The sequence below is a fragment of the Cetorhinus maximus genome, chromosome 14 (genome assembly GCF_964194155.1).
Source record: "Cetorhinus maximus chromosome 14, sCetMax3.hap1.1, whole genome shotgun sequence".
Lineage (NCBI taxonomy): Eukaryota > Metazoa > Chordata > Chondrichthyes > Lamniformes > Cetorhinidae > Cetorhinus > Cetorhinus maximus.
In genome coordinates, this window is record NC_135892.1 from 5,752,089 (window position 1) to 5,776,488 (window position 24,400).

General features: G+C 44.3%; 1 protein-coding gene across 1 annotated transcript in view; it reads right to left on the reverse strand.

Moving 5' to 3' along the window:
- Window positions 1-606: 606 nt before the first annotated feature.
- Window positions 607-24,400, reverse strand: part of tmx4 (thioredoxin-related transmembrane protein 4) — a 43,325-nt gene continuing 19,531 nt past the window's right edge. Inside the window, exons 2-8 of the mRNA XM_078556435.1 lie at window positions 18,979-19,094; window positions 13,845-13,890; window positions 11,612-11,740; window positions 10,558-10,603; window positions 6,316-6,417; window positions 4,107-4,167; window positions 607-3,073 (exon numbers count right to left, since the gene is read on the reverse strand). Of these exons, the coding sequence (XP_078412561.1) occupies window positions 2,856-3,073; window positions 4,107-4,167; window positions 6,316-6,417; window positions 10,558-10,603; window positions 11,612-11,740; window positions 13,845-13,890; window positions 18,979-19,094 (718 nt within the window). The 3' untranslated portion in view covers window positions 607-2,855. The remainder of the gene's footprint in view (window positions 3,074-4,106; window positions 4,168-6,315; window positions 6,418-10,557; window positions 10,604-11,611; window positions 11,741-13,844; window positions 13,891-18,978; window positions 19,095-24,400) is intronic.

The following is a 24,400-nucleotide window of genomic DNA, read 5'->3' on the forward strand; positions in this document are numbered from 1 at the left end:
CCTAAGGTGCTCCACAGGAGCATTATAAAACAAATTATGACACCCAACCACATAAGGAGCTATTAGGAGACTAAAAGCTTGGTCAAAGAGGTAGGTTTTAAGAAGCATCTTCAGAGAGGAGAGGTAGAGAGAGGGTCTCCCAGAGGTTGGGGCCTACGCAACTAAATGGCACAGCCACTCATAGTGGAGCAAATAAGATCAAGGATGCTGAAGAGGCCAGGATGAGGTAAGTGTTGATAGGTGGGAGTGGAGGAGATTACAGAATTAGCGAGGGGCAAGGCTGTGGGCAGATCAGAAAACCAGGATGAGGATTTTAAGAATCAAAGTGTTGACCGGGAGCCAGTGTGGGTCAGCGAACACAGGGCTGATAGAGTTCAGACACAGGCAGCAGAGTTTGGGATGACCTCCAGTTTACAGAGGGTTTGAATCTGGGAGAGCAGGTGGGACACACTGAAATAGTCAAGTCAGGAGGCACGAACGAGGGTTGCAAAAGCAGATGAGCTGAGATGGGGTACCGTCGGCTGAATCGGACAACTCACCTGACAGAAGATGCTGCACTGAGCATTAAATTGGCAAGATCATTCAAGAATAAGCGGAACAAAAAGATACAAAAAGCATGCGTTTATTGCATCTTCTGTTAACAAATCAGTAAGTCTATAAACACTTGCATTGTAAAAATTGTGTTTCATTCCCTCCCTTCACACCTCCCCCCCAAAAAAGTGAACACAAAATTGTCGTGCCATGGTGAACACATTCTTTCAGTCATCCAGCAAGCTAATTACTTAACGTAAAGCTGAAGTAAAAAAGACTGCAATTAACATTTTGGCCCATACCACATCCACTTTGCCTGACTTGGCAGCTCTCTGAAGCATCAAACAGCTGTGAGCTTCAATCACATTCGTCAACTAACATTGCACAGCACACAAAGGAAAAGCTTCTCAAGAATAAAAGGGCCAGTTCGATGGACAACTGTAATAGCCGAGAAATTTTTTAAATACTGGGGCGCACCCATCGTGGTCACAATGTAGAGACACATGCAAGTTTTCGCAAGCCTCTACTCAAATCGTAAACAAGGCTAGGCAAACTACGGGGAAAAACAATAAATACAAAATAAAGCAGGTAACTTCTTCATTCATCTTACCAAAAAAAAAAGATACATCTCCAATGTCATTCGCACAAAATACAAAAGGTCAATTTTAAAATACAGCCTTCCATATCTCCGTAATAGTACAAATACAGAAAAGAAATATTCTTTACAAAAGTAGTGCAAAATTTTGCACTGCAGGCCCAATTTTCTAATGAGAGGATACTGAACGGTTATGTACAAATGGCAAAACTTGTGTTCGATCTATCAGAAATGCATGTGTCTTTAGGCCATGCAACAATTGTCAATAATATTGCTCATAATATTAAAAAGTGAACAATTTCGGAACAGTAATTATATTTTAATCTCAAGAACAATGACTCCCTGTTCTTTAAGAGTTATAAATCCATCCTCCACCCACCCATTAATCTTTTAAACTCCCAAGTTCCAGTGGAAAGCTTTATGTTGCAGTGTACTACAATTTTTTATTTTTAAGAGAAGCTACCGAAATCAAAAAAAGTGTCCATTCTCGTGGAGAATTGAATCCCTCGGGTACAGAAGGCTTTGTTTATAAGCAAGCAACGTGTTAACCCAAAGTTAAAGCCGCAATGGATCCCTGACCGAATTCGAGCTGAAGTTTACGAATCGCATTTCTGTAAATACAGGATAAACCCAGCCATCCCTGGTTAATTACTGTACCTGTACATAAAATAATACAGGTTTCCATCAGGGGACATCAACATGTTGGCTCAATTCTGGAAATAGGCTGTTGCGAAGACCACACGGGCCTCTGGCCGACACCTGTGCAGCAAACTGGCATAACAGGGCATTGATCATCAGCAAGGGTCTTAACGCAGTTGCCATGGGGGGCTCAGACCAAATTCCTCTCCTGCTATCTTAAGGCGAGGCAGTAACCCTTCTGTCAAAAAAGGGTAGAGGCGGAAGGGAGGCTTAGTCCAAATGCATCCAGCATTCATACAGCATGCCTGACAGCAATTTCTAGCCTTCCGTCAGCTGCACTGTAAAGGTATTGTGTATTCTTCGAATGATTGAAACTATAGATGATTGCACAGAATGTCACCAAGCCCTGCACTGCCTCAGTTCCTACACAGGCGGGAGCGTCTTGCAAGTCACTCCCGTCATGACGACAGTATCCCTTCAGGATTTTGGGGTTTTTTTTTGAAACCAGTAGTCCTAAACATTCTGCTGTCTCTATTGTAAATCCTACTGTTTTAGCTCGATCGAGCATGTGCACTGACGCGGTGTTCCTGAATGGAGATCACACTTGGAATGCCGAGTTACACACTTGGAAGCCTAAAACCTGCCAGCCTTCCACCTGGAGCTAGAATTCCTATTAAAACACGCACCTCGAGAGGGTGAACAGAAAGGCGGGGGCAGTATCCATCTAGCCAAGGTCGTGGAGTAATGCTGGCAGGCAGTCTTGTTTGTTTTCGCAATAACCTCCGCTCACAGAAATATATTCAGCGGCTTTAGTGGGTGCACTGCTGCCCGTCTAAAAAAAGTACAAAATGTGGAACATTCATTAACCTATAAAAAGCATTTTAAAAAAGGCTACAGGCAGAACCTGTATATTATATTCAATTAACATTTGATCAAGATTGTCATAGCCAATAAATCCATAACTAGAAAAAAAAAGTGAATCCAAACAAACCAAGTTTCTAAGTCCAAAAAGGTGGGAGCAGAAAGTCCACAGAAGAACAATTCTTTGGTCCAAGTCCTGATAGTGGTATTCGTTTCCAAAATGGAACATTTAGCAGTCTTCGTTTATTAATCGTTTCCTGAGCCCTCCGTCTGTCTCGCTATCTGATGGCTGCTGATCATCCTCAAAGGCAGACTCTTCTTCCGAGGCCTTGGCACCCAAGTCGTTCCGCTCATCCTCAGCTCCCGACCAGTGCGACTCGCAGTCTGGAGCATCCTGCTCCCTCTTCTCCAGCTCCTCAGAGTCCTCCTCTTCCCCTTCAACAACCTCTGTCAACACAGAAAGCAGGGGTTAAGGTGTCCCGAGACATGGTCAGCAAAACGCGCAATTGTCTGGTAGTCACCGGCAGCCCACCTTCTCTTTACCCATGGCGCCACCCCCGCCCTCCGCAGGCTATTAATTCACAACCCGATTGTGGGGCACTGAGCCCAGCTCCAAAATCAGTGCTTGCTCCTTCTCCTGTTGCTCAGGTTGTACACAACGAGTGCGAATGCTTTATTAAATGCAACAATTTTGGACTCCCTATGAAAAAGGATCTGATTACTCCTCCAACTCATTTGTGTGAACAATCAAGGCATGCACTTCATTATCCTACAGCTCAGTGCATTGCTACGTTCCCAAGATGGCCCTTTCACTAAAGGCTAGCAACATAACGTCGTAGACACACAGTCAGCTAGAGGAAATCGCGACGAGTAAAGGCTGTAAAGGGTATAAGCAAGCGTTTGTTTTGCCAGGCAAATTAGTCTGGATGTAGGCAACAAACATCAAAATTGTACGCTCATTCCTTTCAAACAAAAAAACTTGTAAAAACGATGATTTGTTACTCATCCTCCAGGTATTGGAGTGGCAGGATGGATGTTAAAGCTAGCCTCATTGGGAATGGGGTAGAAAATCAACCAGCGTGCCCATCTTCCAATGGCGATGCAGCAAGTTCTGCTGGAAACATATCACGGCATTCCCACCCAAACCCCCACACCTCTATCAGATAACCTCCCAATACCAAGAAAACGAGGGAGGGAGAACGTTTACAGTGTAATTAAATACACCCTACATGTAAGGTTCTTTTATAACCCTTACCATTTTCAAGTAGCACATGACCTGTGCTTCCAAATGGTTTGCAAATGACAGCAGGAGCAACAATGGGTTCATTTAAGTGTGCAAAATGATACCGTCTGCTAATCGACATTGTTGCATGCCAAAACAAACCAATAAACTAAAATGATGCACCTATCTAACACAGTTACGAATCTACTGTACTACACAGGAGCAAATGAGGGTCTAGTTAAATTATGAGCTTCTTACCTGTTATCTGGTATTTCTGACGCTTGGGTGGACATATACAGTCAGCAATTAGGACCAGAATCTGAAAAACAAAAAGATAATAATTTGACGAGGGGTAGGAAATTTTGAGCGTATATTCCAACATCAAATGCCTTCTGTGCAAAGAAAACTGGCTAATTACTTGGATCTCAATGTGAACAGCTTAGATGAATTTAAACCTTGGTTAAGATCTGAATAAATGTAGAATGCATCCCGAGAATTAGATTTTAAAATATAAATATGACACACGAAATTACACTCCCAAGAGGAGCAAGCAAGGGAAATAGTTTCATTTGAATTCAAAATTTTAAGTATCATAAAAACCCTCCAAATGTTGTCATTCTCCAGGTGATCTGTTAGTGCAATGAAGTCAGAAGGGGAAAAAAAACACACAGGCCATTTTACTAATTACAGGACTGGAATAGAAGTCACTGAGAAAAAGACCTTCAGCTCATGATTCCCAATCCTGTCCCTGTCTGACCACAAAACACCTTGCCTCCATTATTGAGGGCCATGCCCACAAGGTTATTCCTTTGTTTGTAACTATGCCGTGACCCTTTCACCAACACCTCATGCGGATGGTTAGTGGCCCTTTCAGCGTTTCTTCTGCAGTGACAAGTGAAGCGTTTGTGGCTCAGGCAATAATCACCATTTGGGAAAAGATCTGGGCATTAGAAGGTTTGGGGGAGGAAAGAACGAAGTTTTGAAAAGATAAAAGGGTAGAAACTGAGGATAGACGATGAACGGAATCATATAATCCGGATGCAGTGCCAAACTACTGGCCACCTTGCAAGTTTGACACCACGCCACAGAAGGAGATATTAGCTCAGGTGACCAAAAGCTTCCTCAGAGCAGAGGGTCTTAAAGGAGGAGAGCGGGAGGCAGAGGTTCAGGGAATTCCAGAACTGAAGGGTTAAGGGAGCTACATATATAGTAAAGGCTGCAAGTTATACTGCAGGTTAGGGGGTCACAAATCTCAGAATAAGGGGGTCCAGTCACTTAGGACTGAAATGAGGACAAATTTTTCATTCCAAGAGTTGTAAATCCTTAGAAGTCTCTAATCCAGAGAGCTGTGGATGTTCAGCCATTGAATATAATCACGAAAGAGGTCAATAGATAGTTGTACACTAAGGGAACGAAGGGATACAGGGATAGTGCAGGAAGGTGGGTTTGAGAAAGAATGTCAGTCACGGTCTTCGGGAATGGTGGAGAAGGTTGAAAGGGCTGAATGGCTACTTCTGCTCTTATTTCTAACGTTCTGTGTACTGGTCACAGAATAGTAACCCAGCAGGGTAGGGGCAGAGAAGCTGCAGAGATTTTGCAAGCTGTGCACCGGTCTCAATCACAAGGCCAGCAGCCAAGGTTTTTTAGGTATATAGTTCAGTTATCTGGGTTCCTCAGTTTCAGTGAAGCTGCCTTCACATCTACCTAGAGTAAAGCTTTAAAATCAGTGCAAGGCTCAAGCCAGGGTGAGCTGACCTGCCGGAAAGGGTGTGCAAAACTGCTACTTGGCAAAAGTAGCACTCTAAGATATGTTAAAAAAACAACTGCACGATCGTATCTGCACCAATACAACGAATGGTGGTGTTTCTGGAGCGCCGTTCACAATCTCAGGCCAGGCCACAGCGCTTTACGGCTAACGAGGTGCTCCTGAACTGGTGGCAGTCGCGTTTGTGGGAAACGCCGGAGTCAGCTGGCGCACAGCAAGATCCCACAAACAACAATTCGGTAACGACCGGACAATCTAGGCTTCTCCAAAAACCTGCACCAATTGCCTCTTTCAGTATGGAGCAAAAGCTACACGAGGGAGGGAGATGATAAAGCAGCATGCCATCAAGTCTGCTTGGATGGGTAAGTAACAATGATGGAAGAAAGGGTTGCTAGGACAACGCTACAGCAAAACAGGGTTTGAACGGGCTAGAAGTACACAGCAAACTAACCAGTGTTTGAAGAAGGAACTTTCACCAGAGCTGTCCCTGAACTGCAGCCTTGTTCAATTATTTAGCCCAATTAAATATCCCCGCGCTAAATAAAAAGGTACATTTCAAGTTATAACCCGTATCACTTCTACAGAAGAATTGATCAGGGCAGCCAACCCTAATCGACTGTCCCCAAGCCCTTATGCCAAACAACTGACGTGTATTCGTGATTTGGTTCGGAGTCAAGAGTTGCAAGGTGCGCATCAACTTACCAGGCCAAGGAGGAGACCAGCCACTAGAGTAGTCACGGCAAAGATAATGTAAGAACCCCAAGCCGGAATTCCCAGCGTTTCAGTCAAGTAGCTGTGCATTTGCTGTAAATCAAAGAAATACTTTACATTGACAAATGAATCCAAGTTATATAAATACACTTGCAACCTTGTTCACCATAGCACCGTAGCAAAGCAGCTAAAAGAAAAAAAAAAGCATTGCATCAAGACGGAAACGTATATTAAATATTTAATAAGAAAACATCGCTAATTCTGTTCTTTCCAATATCTGTATGTTGCTTGCGACAACTGTAAATCTTTAACTTACATCTGCTTTTTTCCAATAGTGTCCTAACAGCAAGCAGCACTCCAAATAAAAATCTCTTCAGTTTTCCATCCAATAAAACTGGAGCTTCAACATAACACTGCCAGCCTTAAGGAATTCATTTGAGTTTTCTGTTGTCTCATCTCGAGTTCTTAAATCTCTATTTCTTCCTCGTAGAATACAACTAACCTAAGCTTTTATAACTACTCTATTTATATCTTTGATTTTACAATCTTATTAATTTGATTTTAAAATGGTATATTACACACTAAATATATAAATACATATCTATCACTTCCTCCATACGTTTACATAGCATTTGCAGCACAGAAACAGGCCATTCAGTCCAGAAGATCAATGCCGATGTTTATGCTCCACATGAGCCTCCTCCCACCCCCTCGTCATCTCACCCCATCGACATATCCTTCTATTCCTTTCTCTCCCGTGTTTACCTGGCCTCCGCTTAAATGCATCTATGCTATTAGCCTCAAAATGCTCCTTGTGGTAGCGAGTTCCACATTCCAACCACTCCTCGGGGGTAAAGGAGTTTCTCCTGAGCTCCCCATTGGATTTATTTGTGACTGAATTATATTGACGGGCCCCAGTTTCAGCCTCCCTCACAAGGGAATGAAAGAAAGACAGCCTACGATTGCCCTAAAGGAAGTCAGTTTTCAAAAGGGCATCTTGCACAATGAAAGTCCAGTTATCGTTGAGCTAGTAAACACCTCAGCCATACTAGATTGCAGCAAGAGACTACAATCAGATACGAAGTTTTGTGTTTTTGCCAATCGATTGAGGGAGAAATACTGTCCAAAAGGTCCTTGCATTTTTCTGAGGAGTGCCTTGGGATCTTTAACAGTTAAAAGGAGGCACATGGGCCTTAGTGTAAAAAGTCAAATGGAGAATGGCACCTCTAACAATGCAGCTTCTTTAGTAATTAGCTAACCTTATTTAGAACTATGCTCAAATTTCCTCCACATACTGTGTAGGGGGGAAGCCTGGTCGGTCTAAGAGTAAGATCCAAATCTCGAGGCGTGCTGCATCAGTTACCTTCATATTAACGCGACACTGACCGCTCCCGACAGGAGTGTCACCCCAGCTGTCAACAATGGAAAAACAAACTTGCCAGGCCAGTTGGCGCCGGTGAGCAGATTTTTCCCCTGTGAACCGCCTGCCAAATCTGGCAGCTTGGCTTTGGTATTACCATTGGCACCACATGGCATACCAACAAGGAGCCTGTGGCACTAAAACACTAAAATGAAAAAAAAAAGGTGCCAAATAATCAGAATAGCAAATTGGAGGTATGGAACGCTCTTGTTCAATCAACCGCTGCTAAAGTTACTCTCACACTTAGGCCGACAACCAGTCCTGAGACACAGACTCCACGGATCAGGGTCGATGGGCCAAATGGTCTCCTTCTGTGCTGGACTATACCATGATTCTACATCCTCTGTTGAATGGAAGTCACTGTTTCCAGTCCTTTATGAGTGAACTGTAACTCATCGTCAGCAGCAACGTTAAAACCAAAAACAACAAAAAAAAACGGTAGAAAATAAGCAACATTTCAGAAGTAAAGGAACAGCCATGAAAGGGAGTGGCATTTTCAGAAAGACAGGCTGCATCAAAAGAACAACTGTCTATAAACTCTTTCATACATCAATTAAAACAGATTTGCCATTTCCATTTGTGCAGTTCAACAACAGGCTCACTTTCTGAAAATTAAAAATCCACTCTATCCATCGACAGATCTTTATGAAAACCAATTCATAATTCCAACTGCGGAGCTGACCAGGACATGCCTGTTCAACCTCATCTCTTGAGCCGGAGTACTTGTGGGATCTAAACTGCATTGATACTAAACATGATTAAAATCAATCGAATGCATTAAATCAAAGACTAGTTTAAGAGATTAAAGAGCTCAGAGACGGATTTCATGGGGCAGCACATCCCTCTGCAGTTTAGTTCCAACGGAGCTATGCTCGCACATGTCTGTATGTGCGTCTAGGCAGTCCAGCGTTTGAAAGGATGTTTTGAAAGTCAAAGATAAGCTGGACATCAGTGTATTAATCAGAATTTGATGTCATTGCTTTCGTTTATTAAAATGCAAAACCAAAAGCTAAGTTCTGATTGAGGGCTCAGCCTGTAAAGTTAATACACGACCCTCCACTCCGCTGTGGGAGAGGTTCCAGCACAGCGGTAGCTTAAACCCAGTCAGAACAAGATACATCCCGTCTTGCCTCTCAGTTTCACGCCATATGAGGAGGGGTCATTGGCGATTAACAAAACACATCTCTGAATCCAAACCAACGATGCCTTGCTCCTCTCTCACTCCCGTCACATTTTCCACTTGGCTGCAGATGCCATTAGAAAATGGGAGGAGGCCATTCAGCCCCTCAAGCCTGTTCTGCCATTCAAGGAGATCATGGTTGATCTGCATCTGAACTCTGCCCACTACATATTCCCTCCCCAATACCTTTCACCAGCAAAGCTAAAAAAATCTATTGATCTCAGATTTAAAATCATCAACTGAGCTGACGCTCCAGCCTTCAGCCATTCTTTGTGTGAATACTCATGGTAACGGAAGCTGAGGTAGAGGAAATAGTAATCAGTGCTTTTTTTTATATAATATAATAGAGAACGGAAAGTGCTGGAAATACACAGCAGGCTGCGAGGGCAGGAAGTACGATTCAGTCAGGGTGCATCCAATGCTCAAATCGCGAGTGGGAGAGTTGCGCCAGGAGTACAGCTTTTGGTGCACAGAAAGAGACAACGGCCTTGGAGGGGGTACAGTACACATTCACCAAAACAGGACGAGGGCGGGAAGAGTTAAGCTCCGAGGATGGGTTGCTCATTTGATTCAGGAGGTTGCACGGGTGATCGAATTAAAAGATCCTGTCGGTGATCAAACAGGTTCGCTGGAGGTAGATGCAGGGAAACCGTTTCCGCTGGTGGCCGAATGCAGGTAAGGAGGGTGCCATGGTAAAATTAGAGGTGGACCATTTAGGACTGAAATCACTTCGCCCTCTCCTCCCCACCCCTACAACAGCAGAAGATTAGAAGATGGTGGAAATCTCACTCACTCCATCACAAGGGCTGCGGATGCCGCAACATTTGAAATGTTCAACTCTGAGCTTTATAGGTTTTCTTTCATTAGGTAAGGGGAAAAAGGCGGGTAAATGGAGTCGAGGTGGAGATAGGCATGGTCTAACAGAATGACAGAACAGTCACAAAGGGCTGAATGGTCTCGTTGGGTTCCTAAAAGTTAAGAAAATATTCCCACCCCCACCCCCTCCCACCCCAAAAAGAAGGCTGTTTCTTCACAACTCCTACACAGAAATAATTCTAGATCCTTCCTGGGTGAATTCAATTAAAAATGACATTATAAAATACACTTTGCCAATGTTATTAAGGATATTGAGGACTGCCCACTCCAGAGAACTTGCTATTCACCGCTACCAATTTCACGCATCAATTCATTCCAATGAGATGAACTGCAGTGGATTTTACAAATCGACAGCCAACGCAGAACAAACAGTGTGTGAAAAAAAAGGGGAAGAAATTCTTAAAGGAAAACATCGCGCAAAGTCAAAATCTCTGGCCTGCAGAATATTAAAGTATCATTTGCAACAGTGAGAGCCACCCCATTTGGTTTTCCTGACTGCGAACCTTTTATTCGTGCCTGTTTAAGTGAATCGCATTACATTTTACCAACAGTTCAAGTATTTATTCGTTTTGGTGCAACCTTTCAGTTCTATTTAGGCATGCTGGCAAGGATCCACGTGCTGCTCCTCTCACAGGTAAATATTATTCTGCAAGAGCGTTCCCACTGTCAAGACTTGTAACATTCCCGACAAACAGATCGCTTAAAAAGAAAACCGGTCACTCGGAGAACGGCGCTCAGCGCTTTGGCGGACACTTACTCTAATCCAGACCGAGAGCCGGAAAAGACCCGCCATCCCAGACATTCTAGAAGGAAGATCAGAAAAATAAAAGCAACAAATTAATTGGTGGGAACAAACTGACTGCAGTCCACTACAAAGCTGGCCAACACAGGTGACAAAACTTTGTTGAAGATGGCATTGAAATGAGTTGGCGAAGGCACGATGGGCTGAATGGCCTCTTCTTGTGCTGTATGACTCTATCGCAAAGAGGGCATGGGTGGTGGGAGGGCTCGCTGCCAAAAAGCAGTGAAGGGGCGGCGAGAAGGTAGGATTATCTATAATCGTTCTTTCACCACCTCAAGACATCACAAAGCTCTTTACAGCCAATGAAGCACTTTTGAAGTGTAATCACCACTGTAATCATGAAACACGGCAACCAAATTGTGCTTCCGTGAAGAGCAGTCTGATATTTTTTTTTAATTCTTTCACGGGATGAGTGCTGCTGGCAAGGCCAACATTTGCTGCCCTCGAAAGGGTGATGCTGAGCCACTGCCTTAAAGCGCTGCAGTCCATCTGGTGTAGGGGCAGCCACAATACCATCCGTGACTAAACTTCTAAAAACACATGTATTTAAAGTGATCCGTCTTCAAATCAGACCCACCAGGCCTTGGTTTAAATGTCTCAGTCAGCACCACCACTCCCCCCAACAGTGCTGCACTCCCTCCTGCATTGCACTGGAGTGCTCTTGCCTCAACTCAATGGAGTAGGACTTGAACCCACCAACCTTGCGATTCAGAGGCGAGAGTGCTACCCACTGAGCTAAACAGACTTATCAGGGTCTCGGACTTAACCCCAATCTATACTAATCCCAGCCTGTAATGCAACGGGGCTCACTACAGCAGACCGGAGTGACCTTGGGCCACTGGGCGGAGAGGGGAGGGAGTCCTAATGGCCGATGCACACATGGTCCGAAGACATGTTTCTCTGGGAATGGTGCAGTATATTCGATTGCTTTGTGTTTAGAACCAAGATGGGTGTCAATATCCAATCAAGTCAACCGCTTATTTCTACTAGAAAGAAATGAAGTCATTACATAACGGAAGATGGAGATTTCCACCCACTGATCGATTCCACAGCTTCCCACTTCTTCTCCTTAATGAAACTCTGGAAATCTTCCAGCGTCCTTGCTCCGTGATATTTCCGAAAAATACCTTCTTTGGCACTGACAAGAGGGAGATGAAACGTGGCAGAATAATGATATGAGCAGCAGGTTCAAAACTGGTTGAAGCTCAGCAGATTAAAACAATACAATCAAGCAATTTACAGTCACGTATAAAAGCACAAATAAAATGTGAGGAGGCTCAAAGTGCAGAGCTAGACGATCGTGGCATGAATGGTGCTTAGTGAAGTGATGAATAATGTAGCGGACATATGGTACTAGCAACATAAATGTTAACGTTGCATTCACTGAGTTATCTTTCTTTTGGTTAAAGGAAGGTGCTGAACAACATCAGGGTGAGTGAATGAACACTGTCTCTCTCAGAATCCCATAAATTTAGATTACATGAGAGCCAATACTCACTCCACAAGAACCACAACTTTTAACATGCACCTGCAGCACGCGCACACAAACAAAATTATTTGGCAAGACGACCTCTTTTTAGCTGGGCCTTAGCAATTCCCAGTGCTTTAGGCATAGACTCTAACACGACGCCTGTGGTTACCTATCTGGGCCGCATGGACACAATGTAAAAGTGTCATAAGGTGAGATGCAATGCAGTCAAGATTTGGAATAAAGCTACCAATTGGTGGACTTTAACCCCATCCTCAATAAGCACTCCCCTACTTCATCAGTGTGAATTTTACACTTCCCGTATTGGTCATCTTTGTAGCTCCTCAAAGAATTGTTACTCAAGAATCTACAGCACAGAAACAGGCTATTCGGCCCATCTGGTGTATGCTGGCTCTTATGCTCCACACGAGCCTTCTCCAACCCCTCTTCATCGCACTCTATCTGTAGTTCCTCCTGTTCCTTATCCAGCTTCCCCTGCATCTATGCTATCATCCTAAACCACTTCTTGCATTGAATGTTCCACATTCTCAGCACTCCGTGGGTAAGAAGTTTCTCCTGAAGTCTTTATTGGACTTATTAGTGATTATCTTATATTTTTGGCCTCTGGGTTTGGTCCACCCCTACAACTGGAAACATTTTCTCCACCATCTACCCTAGAGAACTTTTTCATTATCGTAAAGATCTCTAACACTCCATGACTATACCATAGACCACAATCACTGGGATAAAGTGTCCCAGCTTAGATCTGAACAGCCATAAGGACAAAGAGGCTTCAATTCCTTAACCCGGGTTACAGAAGAACACAAGGCCAAAGATGCAAGGAACATAGGAACAGGAGTAGACCATTCAGCCCATTGAGCCTGCTCTCCCATTCGATTAGATCATGCCTGATCATCAACCTCAACACCACGTTCTCGCACTCTCTTGATGTCATTAGTCTCCAGAAATCTATCCATTTCGGCCTTGAGGATGTTCAATGATTGAGTTTCCACAGTCCTCTGGGAATACAGACCCAGTCTCCTCAATCTCTCCTCACAAAACAATCCCACCATCCCAGGGATTAATCTGGTGAACTTCCATTGCTCTCCCTCTGTGGCAAATTTATCCCTTCTTAGAAAAGGACACCAAAACTGTGCACAATACTCCAGGTGCGGTCTCACCAAGGCCCTATATAACTGCAGCAAGACATTTTTACTCCTGTACTCAAATCCTCTTGCGATGAAGACCAATATACCATTTACCCCTTCCTAATTGCTTGCTACACCTGCATGCTAACTTTTAGTGACTCATGAACAAGGACACCCAGGTCCTTTTGGACACCCACACTTCCCAACCTCTCACCATTTAAGAAATAATCTGCCGCCTTGTTTTTTCTCTCTACCAGTGAATAACTTCACACTTATTCCATCTGCCAAGTTCTAGCCCATTCACTTAGCCTGTCCAAATCCTCTTGAAGCCTCCTCGCATCCTCCTCACAACTTGCGTTCCCACCCAGTTTGGTGTCATCAGCAAATTTGGAAATATTACACTTGGCGGCCACATCCAGATCATTTATACAGACTGTGAAACAGCTGTGGGCCTAGCATTGATCCTCGCGGTACCCCACACTAAAATCAAAAAGCCTCCCTCAAAGCTTTGTAGTTTTAGTAAATAATCTGAGCACCCTGATAAGGGTTACATAATATGCAGATGTTCTTTAATAATTGGCACAAACAGGCTCTTGCACAGGCAGGAGAGTACTTGCTGTACTTACTGGTAAATGGTCGGTAAAGTGGTGACGAAGAAACGGCCACTCAAACCTAAGAGAAGATTTTGAGGAAAAAAAAATAAGTATTGTCACAGCATTCCATTCTCATTAAGCACAACAATTATCGATTTTCAGAGAAGACAACGATGAGATTCTTTTATTAGTATACATTATGCCCTGTGGATCCTTTAATGAGTAGGGAGATGCGTGCTTATATTTTCAAGTAATGTAATAGGCATTTGGGACAGAGGCTTGAGATGCAGAAGCTGCGAAACAAGTTCTACTGCAGGTGATCCAGTCTCAGCCCTTGTTTAAGTGGTTGCTATGAAAGCCATTGTGCACTCCGCCCTCAGAAACACGTTTACTTTGTACAGTGAGTGCAGCAGGTACTTGTCGGGGTTGGGGGTGGGGGGGGAACCATGCTGAGTTACTAACTCAAGTCACAAGTCAAGGCAATTAATCAACGCCACATAGAAGGATTCCAGTCAGATGGTGTGCAACTTGAATCAGAATGCAGGTCAGATCACAGGATTAATGTTGAAGAGTCATGTGGACTCGAAACATTAACTGTGTTCCTCTCCGCAGATGCTGTCAGACCTGCTGAGTTTTTCCAGCTATTTTTGTTTTTGTTTTGGATTTCCAGCATCCGCGGTTTTTTTGCTTTTAATCACAGGATTAATCCCTTCTATTGACTGCTAAATCTTTCCGATTTGGGCTCAGAGCTGTCCGCTGACAGGATGATGGGGCATTTCCGGTAAAGCGTAGATATTGGTTTCACATTTCGGCCAGGCACTGGGATTAAATCCCAAGGAAACCTGTGCAAAATAAACAGGATGGCAAGCAGGCCCGATTAACCTTGGCTCCTCAGACTGAGGCCATTTTGTGTGCAGAACACTAGATGGTGCCACTCTACAGGGAAGTTTCGGCGTTGTCACATCACTTATGGTCGTATATGGACTGCAGAAGTCGCACCCTCCACTAAAGTTGAGGGGGAGCAGAATTCATTGTCCGCAACTGAGGTCAGCTCCCTCGAACGGGCCTGCTTTGAGCAAGTAACTAAAACACATACGAAGTGCACTTCGCATCCCTTTCGATCTGGATAGCAAATGCAGTGATGCAAACGACATGTTAAAAAGTACAATTAATTGGGGCAACAGATTGCCCTCGAGCCAAATCCTCTACTCAAAGCACCGTCAATACCAGAGATTTCGCAATGTGGTTCCTCCTACACCTTAGAAGTTTTATTTCTGAACAGCAGCTATTGTTCACAATCATTCACGGATGTTCCTTTCAGTGCAAAATCCAACTCATGTACAAATTTGAAAAAAAGTTGGTATTTCTGCATAATCTCTCTTCAAAAGGCTGATTACTAATTTGAGGATCTTCACCAGCAAAAACGAATGGACGAGCTTTCCTCCCACAAAACGGACAGGAAAACACTTCATATTTTGTCCCCTACAATTATGACCGCTCGTCCTTTAATTATTGTCTTTTGAGGTAAGTAAACATGAAACAAAGCAGATTAGTTTATTTTCAAAAAAAAAAACATTTTAGGATGTGGGTGTCACTCGCAAGGCCACCATTTATTACCCATCCCTGAGCTGCCTTGAGCCACTACAGTCTGGTGGTGTAGGTACACCTATAGTGCTGTTAGGGAGGGAGTTCCAAGGATTTTGACCCAGCGACAGCGACAGTGAAGGAACAGCCGATATCTGACTGAAGAACATCAGGGGGGGTGATCTCACACAGCCAGGCCAGCCTTCCCCACAAATAATACCAATAAGAACAAATCAACTAGCCACTCATGTCAAGTGCTGTTTAAGGAGCATTGCCATTTCACATAATGTTGGCGTCGCTGGCTAGGCCAGCATTTGTTGCCCATCCCCCAATTGCCCTTGAGATGGTGGTGTTGAATTGCCTTCTTGAACCAGTCCAGTCCCTTGCGGTGCAGGGACACCCACAGCGTTAGGGAGGGAGTTCCAGGATTTTGACCCAGTGACAGTGAAGGAGATATATTTCCAAGACAGGATGGTGTGTGACTTGGGAGGGGAACTTGCAGGTGGTGGTGTTCCCATGCATCTGCTGCCCTTGTCCCTCTAGGTGGTAAAGGTCACGGGTTTGGAAGGTGCTGTCGAAGAAGCTTTGATGAGTTACTTACTTTCACAAACTTGCTACGGTATTTTAACAACACAACAGTGAGCACAACTCAAAAGTAATTCTTTGGTTGCGATGTTCTTTAATGCTACTGGAGGCCATGATAAAACCCTATATAAATCCAATCTTTGCATAACAGGGCCACTTTACAAAAGGTTTCAACTGTTAAGCATGAATAGAAGATAGACACATCACTTTCTCCAAAAATTTCAATCCAGATTTAAGCTTTGGTTTATTTTGGCCAATATCAAAAATAGGAACAATTTGTTCCCAGCTTCATGTTTTACCCTGATTTATCTTAGCTAAAAGATGAGGCTTATTTGTACAGGCCGTGATATAATGTCCAGATAATCCAACTGGTATGCAATACATTTACACTTGTAAGGATGGAACAAGCACTGCAGTCCATGTACCTCATCATTCAAGTCACAAATGTTTACAGGTATGTGTAAATAAGGTCCAAGCAATATATTTTAATAATATACTTTTTAACGAAAATACATGTGGCTTTCAAAAAGACTTGCATTTACATAGCGCCTTTCATGGCCTCAGATACCCCAATGGGCTTTACAGCCAACTCAGATTAAAATACTTGTGCAGTTACTGTCGTAATGTAGGAAACGCAAGCAAAGCACCGACTAGCAGCAAGTTGATAAACCAGATAACCGGTTTTCTGAGATGAGGGATAAATATTGGGCAGGACGCCAGGGAGAAACGCCCCTGCTCTTCTTCAAAACAGTGCCATGGGATCTTTTACATCCACCCAAGAGAGCAGACAGGGCCTCAGTTTAATGTCACCATAAGACCATAAGACATAGGAACCGAAATTAGGCCATTCGGCCCATCGAGTCTGCTCCGCCATTCAATCAAGGCTGATAAGTTTCTCAACCCCATTCTCCCGCCTTCTCCCCGTAACCTTTGATCCCCTTACCAATCAAGATCCTATCTATCTCGGTCTTAAATACACTCAATGACCTGGCCTCCACAGCCTTCTGTGGCAATGAATTCCATAGATTCACCACTCTCTGGCTAAAGAAGTTTCTCCTCATCTCTGTTCTTTACTCTGAGGCTGTGCCCCCAGGTCCTAGTCTCTCCTACTAATGGAAACATCTTCCCCACGTCCACTCTATCCAGGCCTTTCAGTATTCTGTAAGTTTCAATCAGATCCCCCCCTCATCCTTCTAAACTCCATCGAGTATAGACCCAGAGTCCTCAAACGTTCCTCATATGTTAAGCCTTTCATTCCTGGGATCATTCTTGTGAACCTCCTCTGGACCCTCTCCAGGACCAGAACATCCTTCCTGAGATACGGGGCCCAAAATTGCTCACAATATTCTCAATGTGGTCTGACCAGAGCCTTATAAAGCCTCAGCAGAACATCCCTGCTTTTATATTCTAGTCCTCTCGAAATAAATGCCAACATTGCGTTTGCCTTCCTAACTACCGACTCAACCTGCAAGTTAACCTTAAGAGAATCCTGGACTAGGACTCCCAAGTCCCTTTGCACTCCAGATTTCTGAATTCTCTCCCCATTTAGAAAATAGTCTATGCCTCTATTCTTCCTACCAAAGTGCATGACCTCACACTTCCCCACGTTGTATTCCATCTGCCATTTCTTTGCCCATTCTCCTAACCTGTCCAAATCCTTCTGCAGCCTCCCCACCTCCTCAATATTACCTGTCCCTCCACCTATCTTTGTATCATCTGCAAACTTAGCCAGGCCCTCAGTTCCTTCATCTAGATCATTAATGTATAAAGTGAAAAGTTGTGGTCCCAACACTGACCCCTGCGGAACTCCACTAGTCACCGGCCGCCATCCTGAGAAGGACCCCCTTATCCCCACTCTCTGCCTCCTGCCAGACAGACAATCTTCTATCCATGCTAGTACCTTGCCTCTAACACCATGAGCTCTTATCTTACTGAGCAGCCTCCTGTGCAGCACCTTGTCAAAGGCCTTCTGGAAGTCCAAGTAGATAACATCCATTGGCTCTCCTTTGTCTAACCTACTCGTTACCTCCTCAAAGAATTCTAACAGGTTTGTCAGGCATGACCTCCCCTTGATGAAACTATGCTGACTTTGCCTGATTTTACCATGCACTTCCAAGTATTCATCCGAATACTAAGTCTCATTCGAAAGTCTGCACCTCTGACAGTGCAGCACCCTCTCGGTACTGCAGCCTTCGGTTTTTGTGCTCAAGTCTCTGGAGGGGACTTCAAAGAGGAGAGGTCTGCAGAAGCCCGTACTTTAAATTAGCCCAATTGGTGCAAACAAGTTACTCCAACTTAAATGTGTATCATAATATCTTCTCTTTGTCACCACGAGTATATCAGAAGGTTGTTAAATCTGATTAAACGAGTTTGCTTATTCAGATTCTAAGAGATATTTTGTGCAGCTCAGATTATTGCAAAGTTATTCCATTTCCCTTCCTCTTTTGCAAGATGCAAGATTTTGCAACGATTAGCATGAATGCATGCTTTTCAACCCTAGTTGTGACTGTACCAACATCATCACAAATTTCACTAAAAAAGAAAGAAAACCACTTTGAAGGACTCTCCCTCGAATTATACATTAGAATCACATGCACTGGGTTTGAAGTGAACGGAACAGATTTGAAAATGCACACACTGCGCACAAACAAACGTTTCAAAAGGCATATGGGACATTATTATTTGGCACCACATGCAGAGGAAGCAATGGGTTCGGAGCTAATACTAACAATGTGGTTCATTATTTGAGTTTAGTTCACAGAAACTGTTCATCAAGGTTATGGGGAGTGTACGCTCGAATTCAGTAGGGGACACACCATGTAGCGTGTTGAAGACTGCCCGTGTGACCACAAAAGCGTACAGCTATGTTACGTGTCTGCTCCTCGCCCCTTCCAAACAAACAACAAAAAAAAAGGGGCGTTGTTAGAACGTAACAACCTTTCCCAAACTCAGTGCGGAACAAGCAAGCACAGTTTTAAAAGCTAACCCTCAGGTGTACCTGGTTCTTGAGTGACATCGATCTTTCCCACGCGGATGCGAAGTTCCTCACAGGATTTTCCGAGATACTCCCAATCCGCCTGGATTTGCTTGCACGCTGGGCACCACGGGGCATGGCTGCGGAAACGCAATAAAAGAGCAGTTCAAATGGTGAGTCTTTTATTCCCCCCGCCCACCCCCACTCGAGCGATCAGCCGACAGACACCATCATTTCTTTCTGTGAAATCAGAGTTGTGAACAAACGCACACCAGGGTTGCTCTTCGCTCCTGCTACAAAACGTACCAAGCCACCCGGGCCCTGCCTGTTTCCCTCCCGCCCCATTCCCAGGTTTCCTCGCCATATACAAGGTGTCCGTGATTGCCAAACACTAGCAATTTTTTAACGTCTTGCCAATGAATTTCGCGCTCGTCCGATGTAGGCGATTTAGTGTTGGGGATTGAAAAGCTTTTTCCAATTTTACCCTGTGACGGCATCAAGTGTTTAAAATGAAAACCTATCTGCTCAACCTTAATCTGTCCCTTTGGTCCAACATCCCCTCAAGTGACAGGTCCAGTGTGACAATTCCTTCCTAATTCTCACACCATCCTAATGGCCATTTTTTAAAATATAATGCTTATTATTTGGTGGAATGGGGGTCAAGGCCCATCCCTAAACTGCCCTTGAACCGAGTGGCTTGCTAGGCCATTTCAGAGGGAAATTAAGAGTCAACATGGTCTGGAGTCACATGTAGGCCAGACCAGGCGAGGATGGCAGATTTCCTTCCCAAATGTTCTCTCTATGACAGCTGATGATAGTTGTCATGGTCACCATTACAGAGACCCAGCTTTGTATTCCAGGCTTATTTAATTCAATTTAAATTCCACCAGCTGCCATGGTGGGTTTTGAACCAGGGGCCTGGAGCATTAGCCCGGGTCTCTGGATTACTAGTCCAGTGACACTGCCATTATGCCACTGTCTTGAGCTTGACAAAGTGGAAGGGCAAAAGCAGATGCTGCATCAGGCCATTAATGCCAACGACAAAAAAGAGTTTCATCTCCATTCAAATCTCAGCCCCACTCACGAAAGGCAAGTATCTGACCCAGTTCACCACCTTGCTTTTGGCAATGTGTTTTACAACATATCGGCCACAACTTTAAGATCGGCAAACAGACGATGTGATACTGAGCAAAGGCACTTAAAACATCCAAAAACGCCAACTGCATTGAAAATGGTTCAGCATGGGATGTTCATATTTACAAACACAGCACACAAGTGGACATTGTAGGAGTCGGAATACAGAAGTGTCTTGGCTCAAAAACAAAGCCTTTAGCTCATTGCTCTACCACAACAAATCGCACTCCTATCAACCGGAACACACCAGCTCTGCTCACCGTGACCTGTAAGGACAAAACCCGGTGAGCGGACACCCTTCAGCAACAGAAAATTTTCCACAGCGCGACAGATAAAACACATCGAAAAGAAACATCAGTGAACTAGAAATGCAACTTGTGATCGGAGTGTTTGGGAGACATGACTGGAGTGCTTGGGAGACAGAATGCTGACGGCCAACAATTAGGAACACTCAGTTAGGAGCGGTACATGTTAAATTATTAAACATGGTCTCGAGAATGGGTTTTCCACAGTTTGTAAGTCCACCAACCTCAGTTTTAAAAAAAAATTAAAATCTCTTAATGAAACATTCAAAATCTTATCGACCTCCAACACTTGGCCATGTAAAATTGAGTCCAGAAGCGGAGTGCTGCAACAGAAAAATCTAACAAGACAATTTGGTAAGATTCCTTTCACAACACCTTCAAAACCCGTGACCTCTACCACCTAGGCGAACAAAGACACTAGAGGCAGTGGGAACACCGCCACCAGGGGGAAGGTGGTGGCATTGTGGTACCGTCACTGGACTAGTATCCCAGAGACTCAGGGTAATGCTCAAGGGACCTGGGTTCGAATCCCACCACAGCAGATGGTGAAATTTGAATTCAAGGAAAAATCAGGAAAAATCTAGAATTAAAAACTCTAATGATGACCATGAACCACAGGGATGGAAATGTGCCATCCGTACCAGGCTTGGCCTACATGTGACTCCAGACCCACAGCAATGTGGTTGACTCTTGGACTAAAATGGCCTAGCAAACCACTCAGTTCTCAAGGGCAGTTAGGGATGGGCAATAAATGCTGGCCCAACCAGTGACACATGAACGAGTAATTAAAAAAAAGCCTGCAAGTTCCTTGGAAATATATCGCTGTTCCTTCCCCATTGCTAATTCTAAGTCCTGGAACTCCCCCCCTAACAGCGCTGTGGGTGTGCCTACACCACATGGAGTGTGGCGGCTCACCACCACCTTCTCAAGGGTGATTAGGGATGGGCAATAAATGCTGGCCCGGCCAGCGACGCCCACATCCCAGGAAAGAATATAAAAAGAGTTGCCGCTGTACTTTGTGAAGCAATCATTTGGCCTGAATGCCTGTCAAAAATTTTTAAAATAATCAAACTTGCTTTAAACTAACTTACAGTTTTTGACAAACCCCACCCAACCCCTATCCCCACATTAAACCTCCCCATCGTCTAATCCAGTCCTGGGTGGGGCATATCTCTTCTTCCGATTACTTGTCTAACCTGCACCACATCTATTGCATTCCTCTCCCTTCCATCCACTGGCGATGTCGGTCCACCAGCTCTCACATGGACAGCGTGTTCACATTCAATTCCAGAATAGGAGAGCGGGCTGGTCATGTTGCATGACCTTGAACAAAAGCACGTCACAGACTTTGCCCTAATACCTGCCACTCTATCACCGGCCCACCCCTCAGCAAGCTGGTGGAGAGGGAGCCCCAATGATTCCGTACACTTCCAGGGCCACAGGGTCAATCAGGCACTCTCGCCCTCAGTGGCGTTATTCTCAGGGGAATGCATGCAGGAGACAGGCAACTCCTTCCCCCACACCACCCCCACCCCCACCCAAAGTCAGCTGAGAAAAACCTGGCAGGAGAGTCATCTGCAACGTTAATCCAATCCCAAGCCAGTTGAAGTAGTACAAAATTAGACACTAATACTTTCCTTGTTAATAGGTTTATTCACACAACACAGTATCACAGACGTCTGCTTCCTACCAACAAGCAAGTATGCAGCAGTCTCTCTTAATATGTGCCCTAAGTACTTAATTAACCAATGGCTTTCACCTATGTCTCTTAATAATATAGCTAACATTCCATCAGCATACAACTGCTGTCCTACACTACCGAGAAGCAAAAAAAGCAACTGTGGCAAACTCCTCAAAGCACCTGCACTCCACCTTGTCTGGTGGCCGAATGAGGGTCGCCAATCTTCAGGTGCCAGGTAATTTATAATCAATTAACATTCCCTAATTTCCAATGGCGATCGTCGAGTTCCTCTCTTTGTAAAACAAAATAAAAACAGAATAAAAACAGAATTACCTGGAAAAACTCAGCAAGTCTGGCAGCATCGGCGGAGAAGAAATCAGTCAACGTTTCGAGCCCTCATGGCCCTTCAGCAGAACTGAAGCATAGTTTCAACAAGGGAGAAATATAAATTGGTTTAAGGTGGGTGGGGGGGGAAGAGACACATTGAGGGTGTGGTGTGAGCAGATAATCAAAAGATGTCAGAGACAAAAGGGTCAAAGAGGTGTTGAAGGTGGTGGTCTTTGTCTGAGAAAAGTGCTAATTAAGAATGCAAGACAGGATATTCAAAGTACAGCTCTAGTGGGGGTGGGGTGGAAAGACTAAAGGTTTTAGTTTTAGATTTAAAAATAATGGAAATAGGTGGGGAAAGAAGAATCTATATAAATTATTGAAAAAAAAGGCGGGTGGGGGGGGGCGGTGGGGGGGGGGGAAAGAAACGGGGTGGGGATGGGGGGAGGGGGAGTTTAAGATCTAAAGTTGTTGAATTCAATATTCAGCCCAGAAGGCTGTAAAGTGCCTAGTCGGAAGATGAGGTGCTGTTCTTCCAGTTTGCGTTGGGCTTCACTGGAACAATGCAGCAAGCCAAGGACAGACATGTGAAGACCACCACCTTCAACACCTCTTTGACCCTTTTGTCTCTGACATCTTTTGATTATCTGCTCACACCACACCCTCAATGTGTCTCTTCCCCCCCCACCCACCTTAAACTAATTTATATTTCTCCCTTGTTGAAACTATGCTTCAGTTCTGCTGAAGGGCCATGAGGGCTCGAAACGTTGACTGATTTCTTCTCCGCCGATGCTGCCAGACTTGCTGAGTTTTTCCAGGTAATTCTGTTTTTATTCTGTTTTTATTTTGTTTTGGATTTCCAGCATCCGCAGTAGCTTTTAGCTTCCTCTCTTTGTAACCCCCTCTAGCTCCACCACCCTCAGGGATCTCCCCGCTCCTCCAACTCTGGCCTCCTGAGCGCCCGAGATGCATGGCTCCACTGGCAAGTGGCCGTGCCTTCAGCGGCCTAGGCCCCAAGCTCTGGAATCCCCTCCGTAAGCCTCTCCGCCTCTCTCCCCGCCCCTTCAAATCTACCTCGTCGACCAAGCTTTTGGTGGCCCCATCTTAATAACCCTCTGGGCGTCCGAGGCCTTTTGAGAACGCTCCCTCTTTCGTCATGGTGATTGAGGCATTACCACGACAAATCAACTAGACAATAGCATGTTAGTCTCAAGTTGAATCACCATCATCATTCAGTTTAAGCCATAGCATCAAATGATGAATTTTCTCTCCAGCAATTTGGAGAAATCAGCTTTTGTGCGTTGGGGACGGTTAAAATTCACAGTAAACGGGTAAATTGCCGACAGGAACTAATTTAAAAAATGAACAATTAACAAAGCCGACTATAAACGCTTTCAAATTACTTACCAACAGACATTTCTTTTTCCTGCTAAAACGTTTAGTCTATGTTGCAATTTTCAAGGGGATGGAGATGAGAACTTCATGTTATAATCACAGAAAGCCAAACATCGCTCAGGTTTAACTGTATTCATTTATCTACGTTTAATGTTTTAGTGCTTTGGAAACATGGACATTTTAAAAGTTCATTTGCAAGTAACGTTTTTAAAAAAAAAGGTAAATATATATTAAAACAGGTTCTAGGTTGTCAAGCACCAATCTTAAGCAGTCATCATCGTGCACAGGCAACCCACACTTTAGCTGAAAATGTCACAACCACTCGGTTATTTGTTAAAGTGAGTTCCTGAAAGGTGTCACCACTGCTTTCAAACTGTTTACCTTGTTGTATAAACACAAGAATAAATTGTCCGCTAAAGTGGTGATACTTTGTCACAAGTACAATTCAGCTAGAATAGCGCAACTTCAAAATGAAGACTCTCCGAATTTCTCCTGAGACTTGGGCATAAAAAATCCCGGCTGACACTCCAGCGCAGTACCGAGGGAGTGCAGCACTGTCGGTGGTCCCATTTTTCAGATGAGACGTCAAACCCAGGCCCCATCA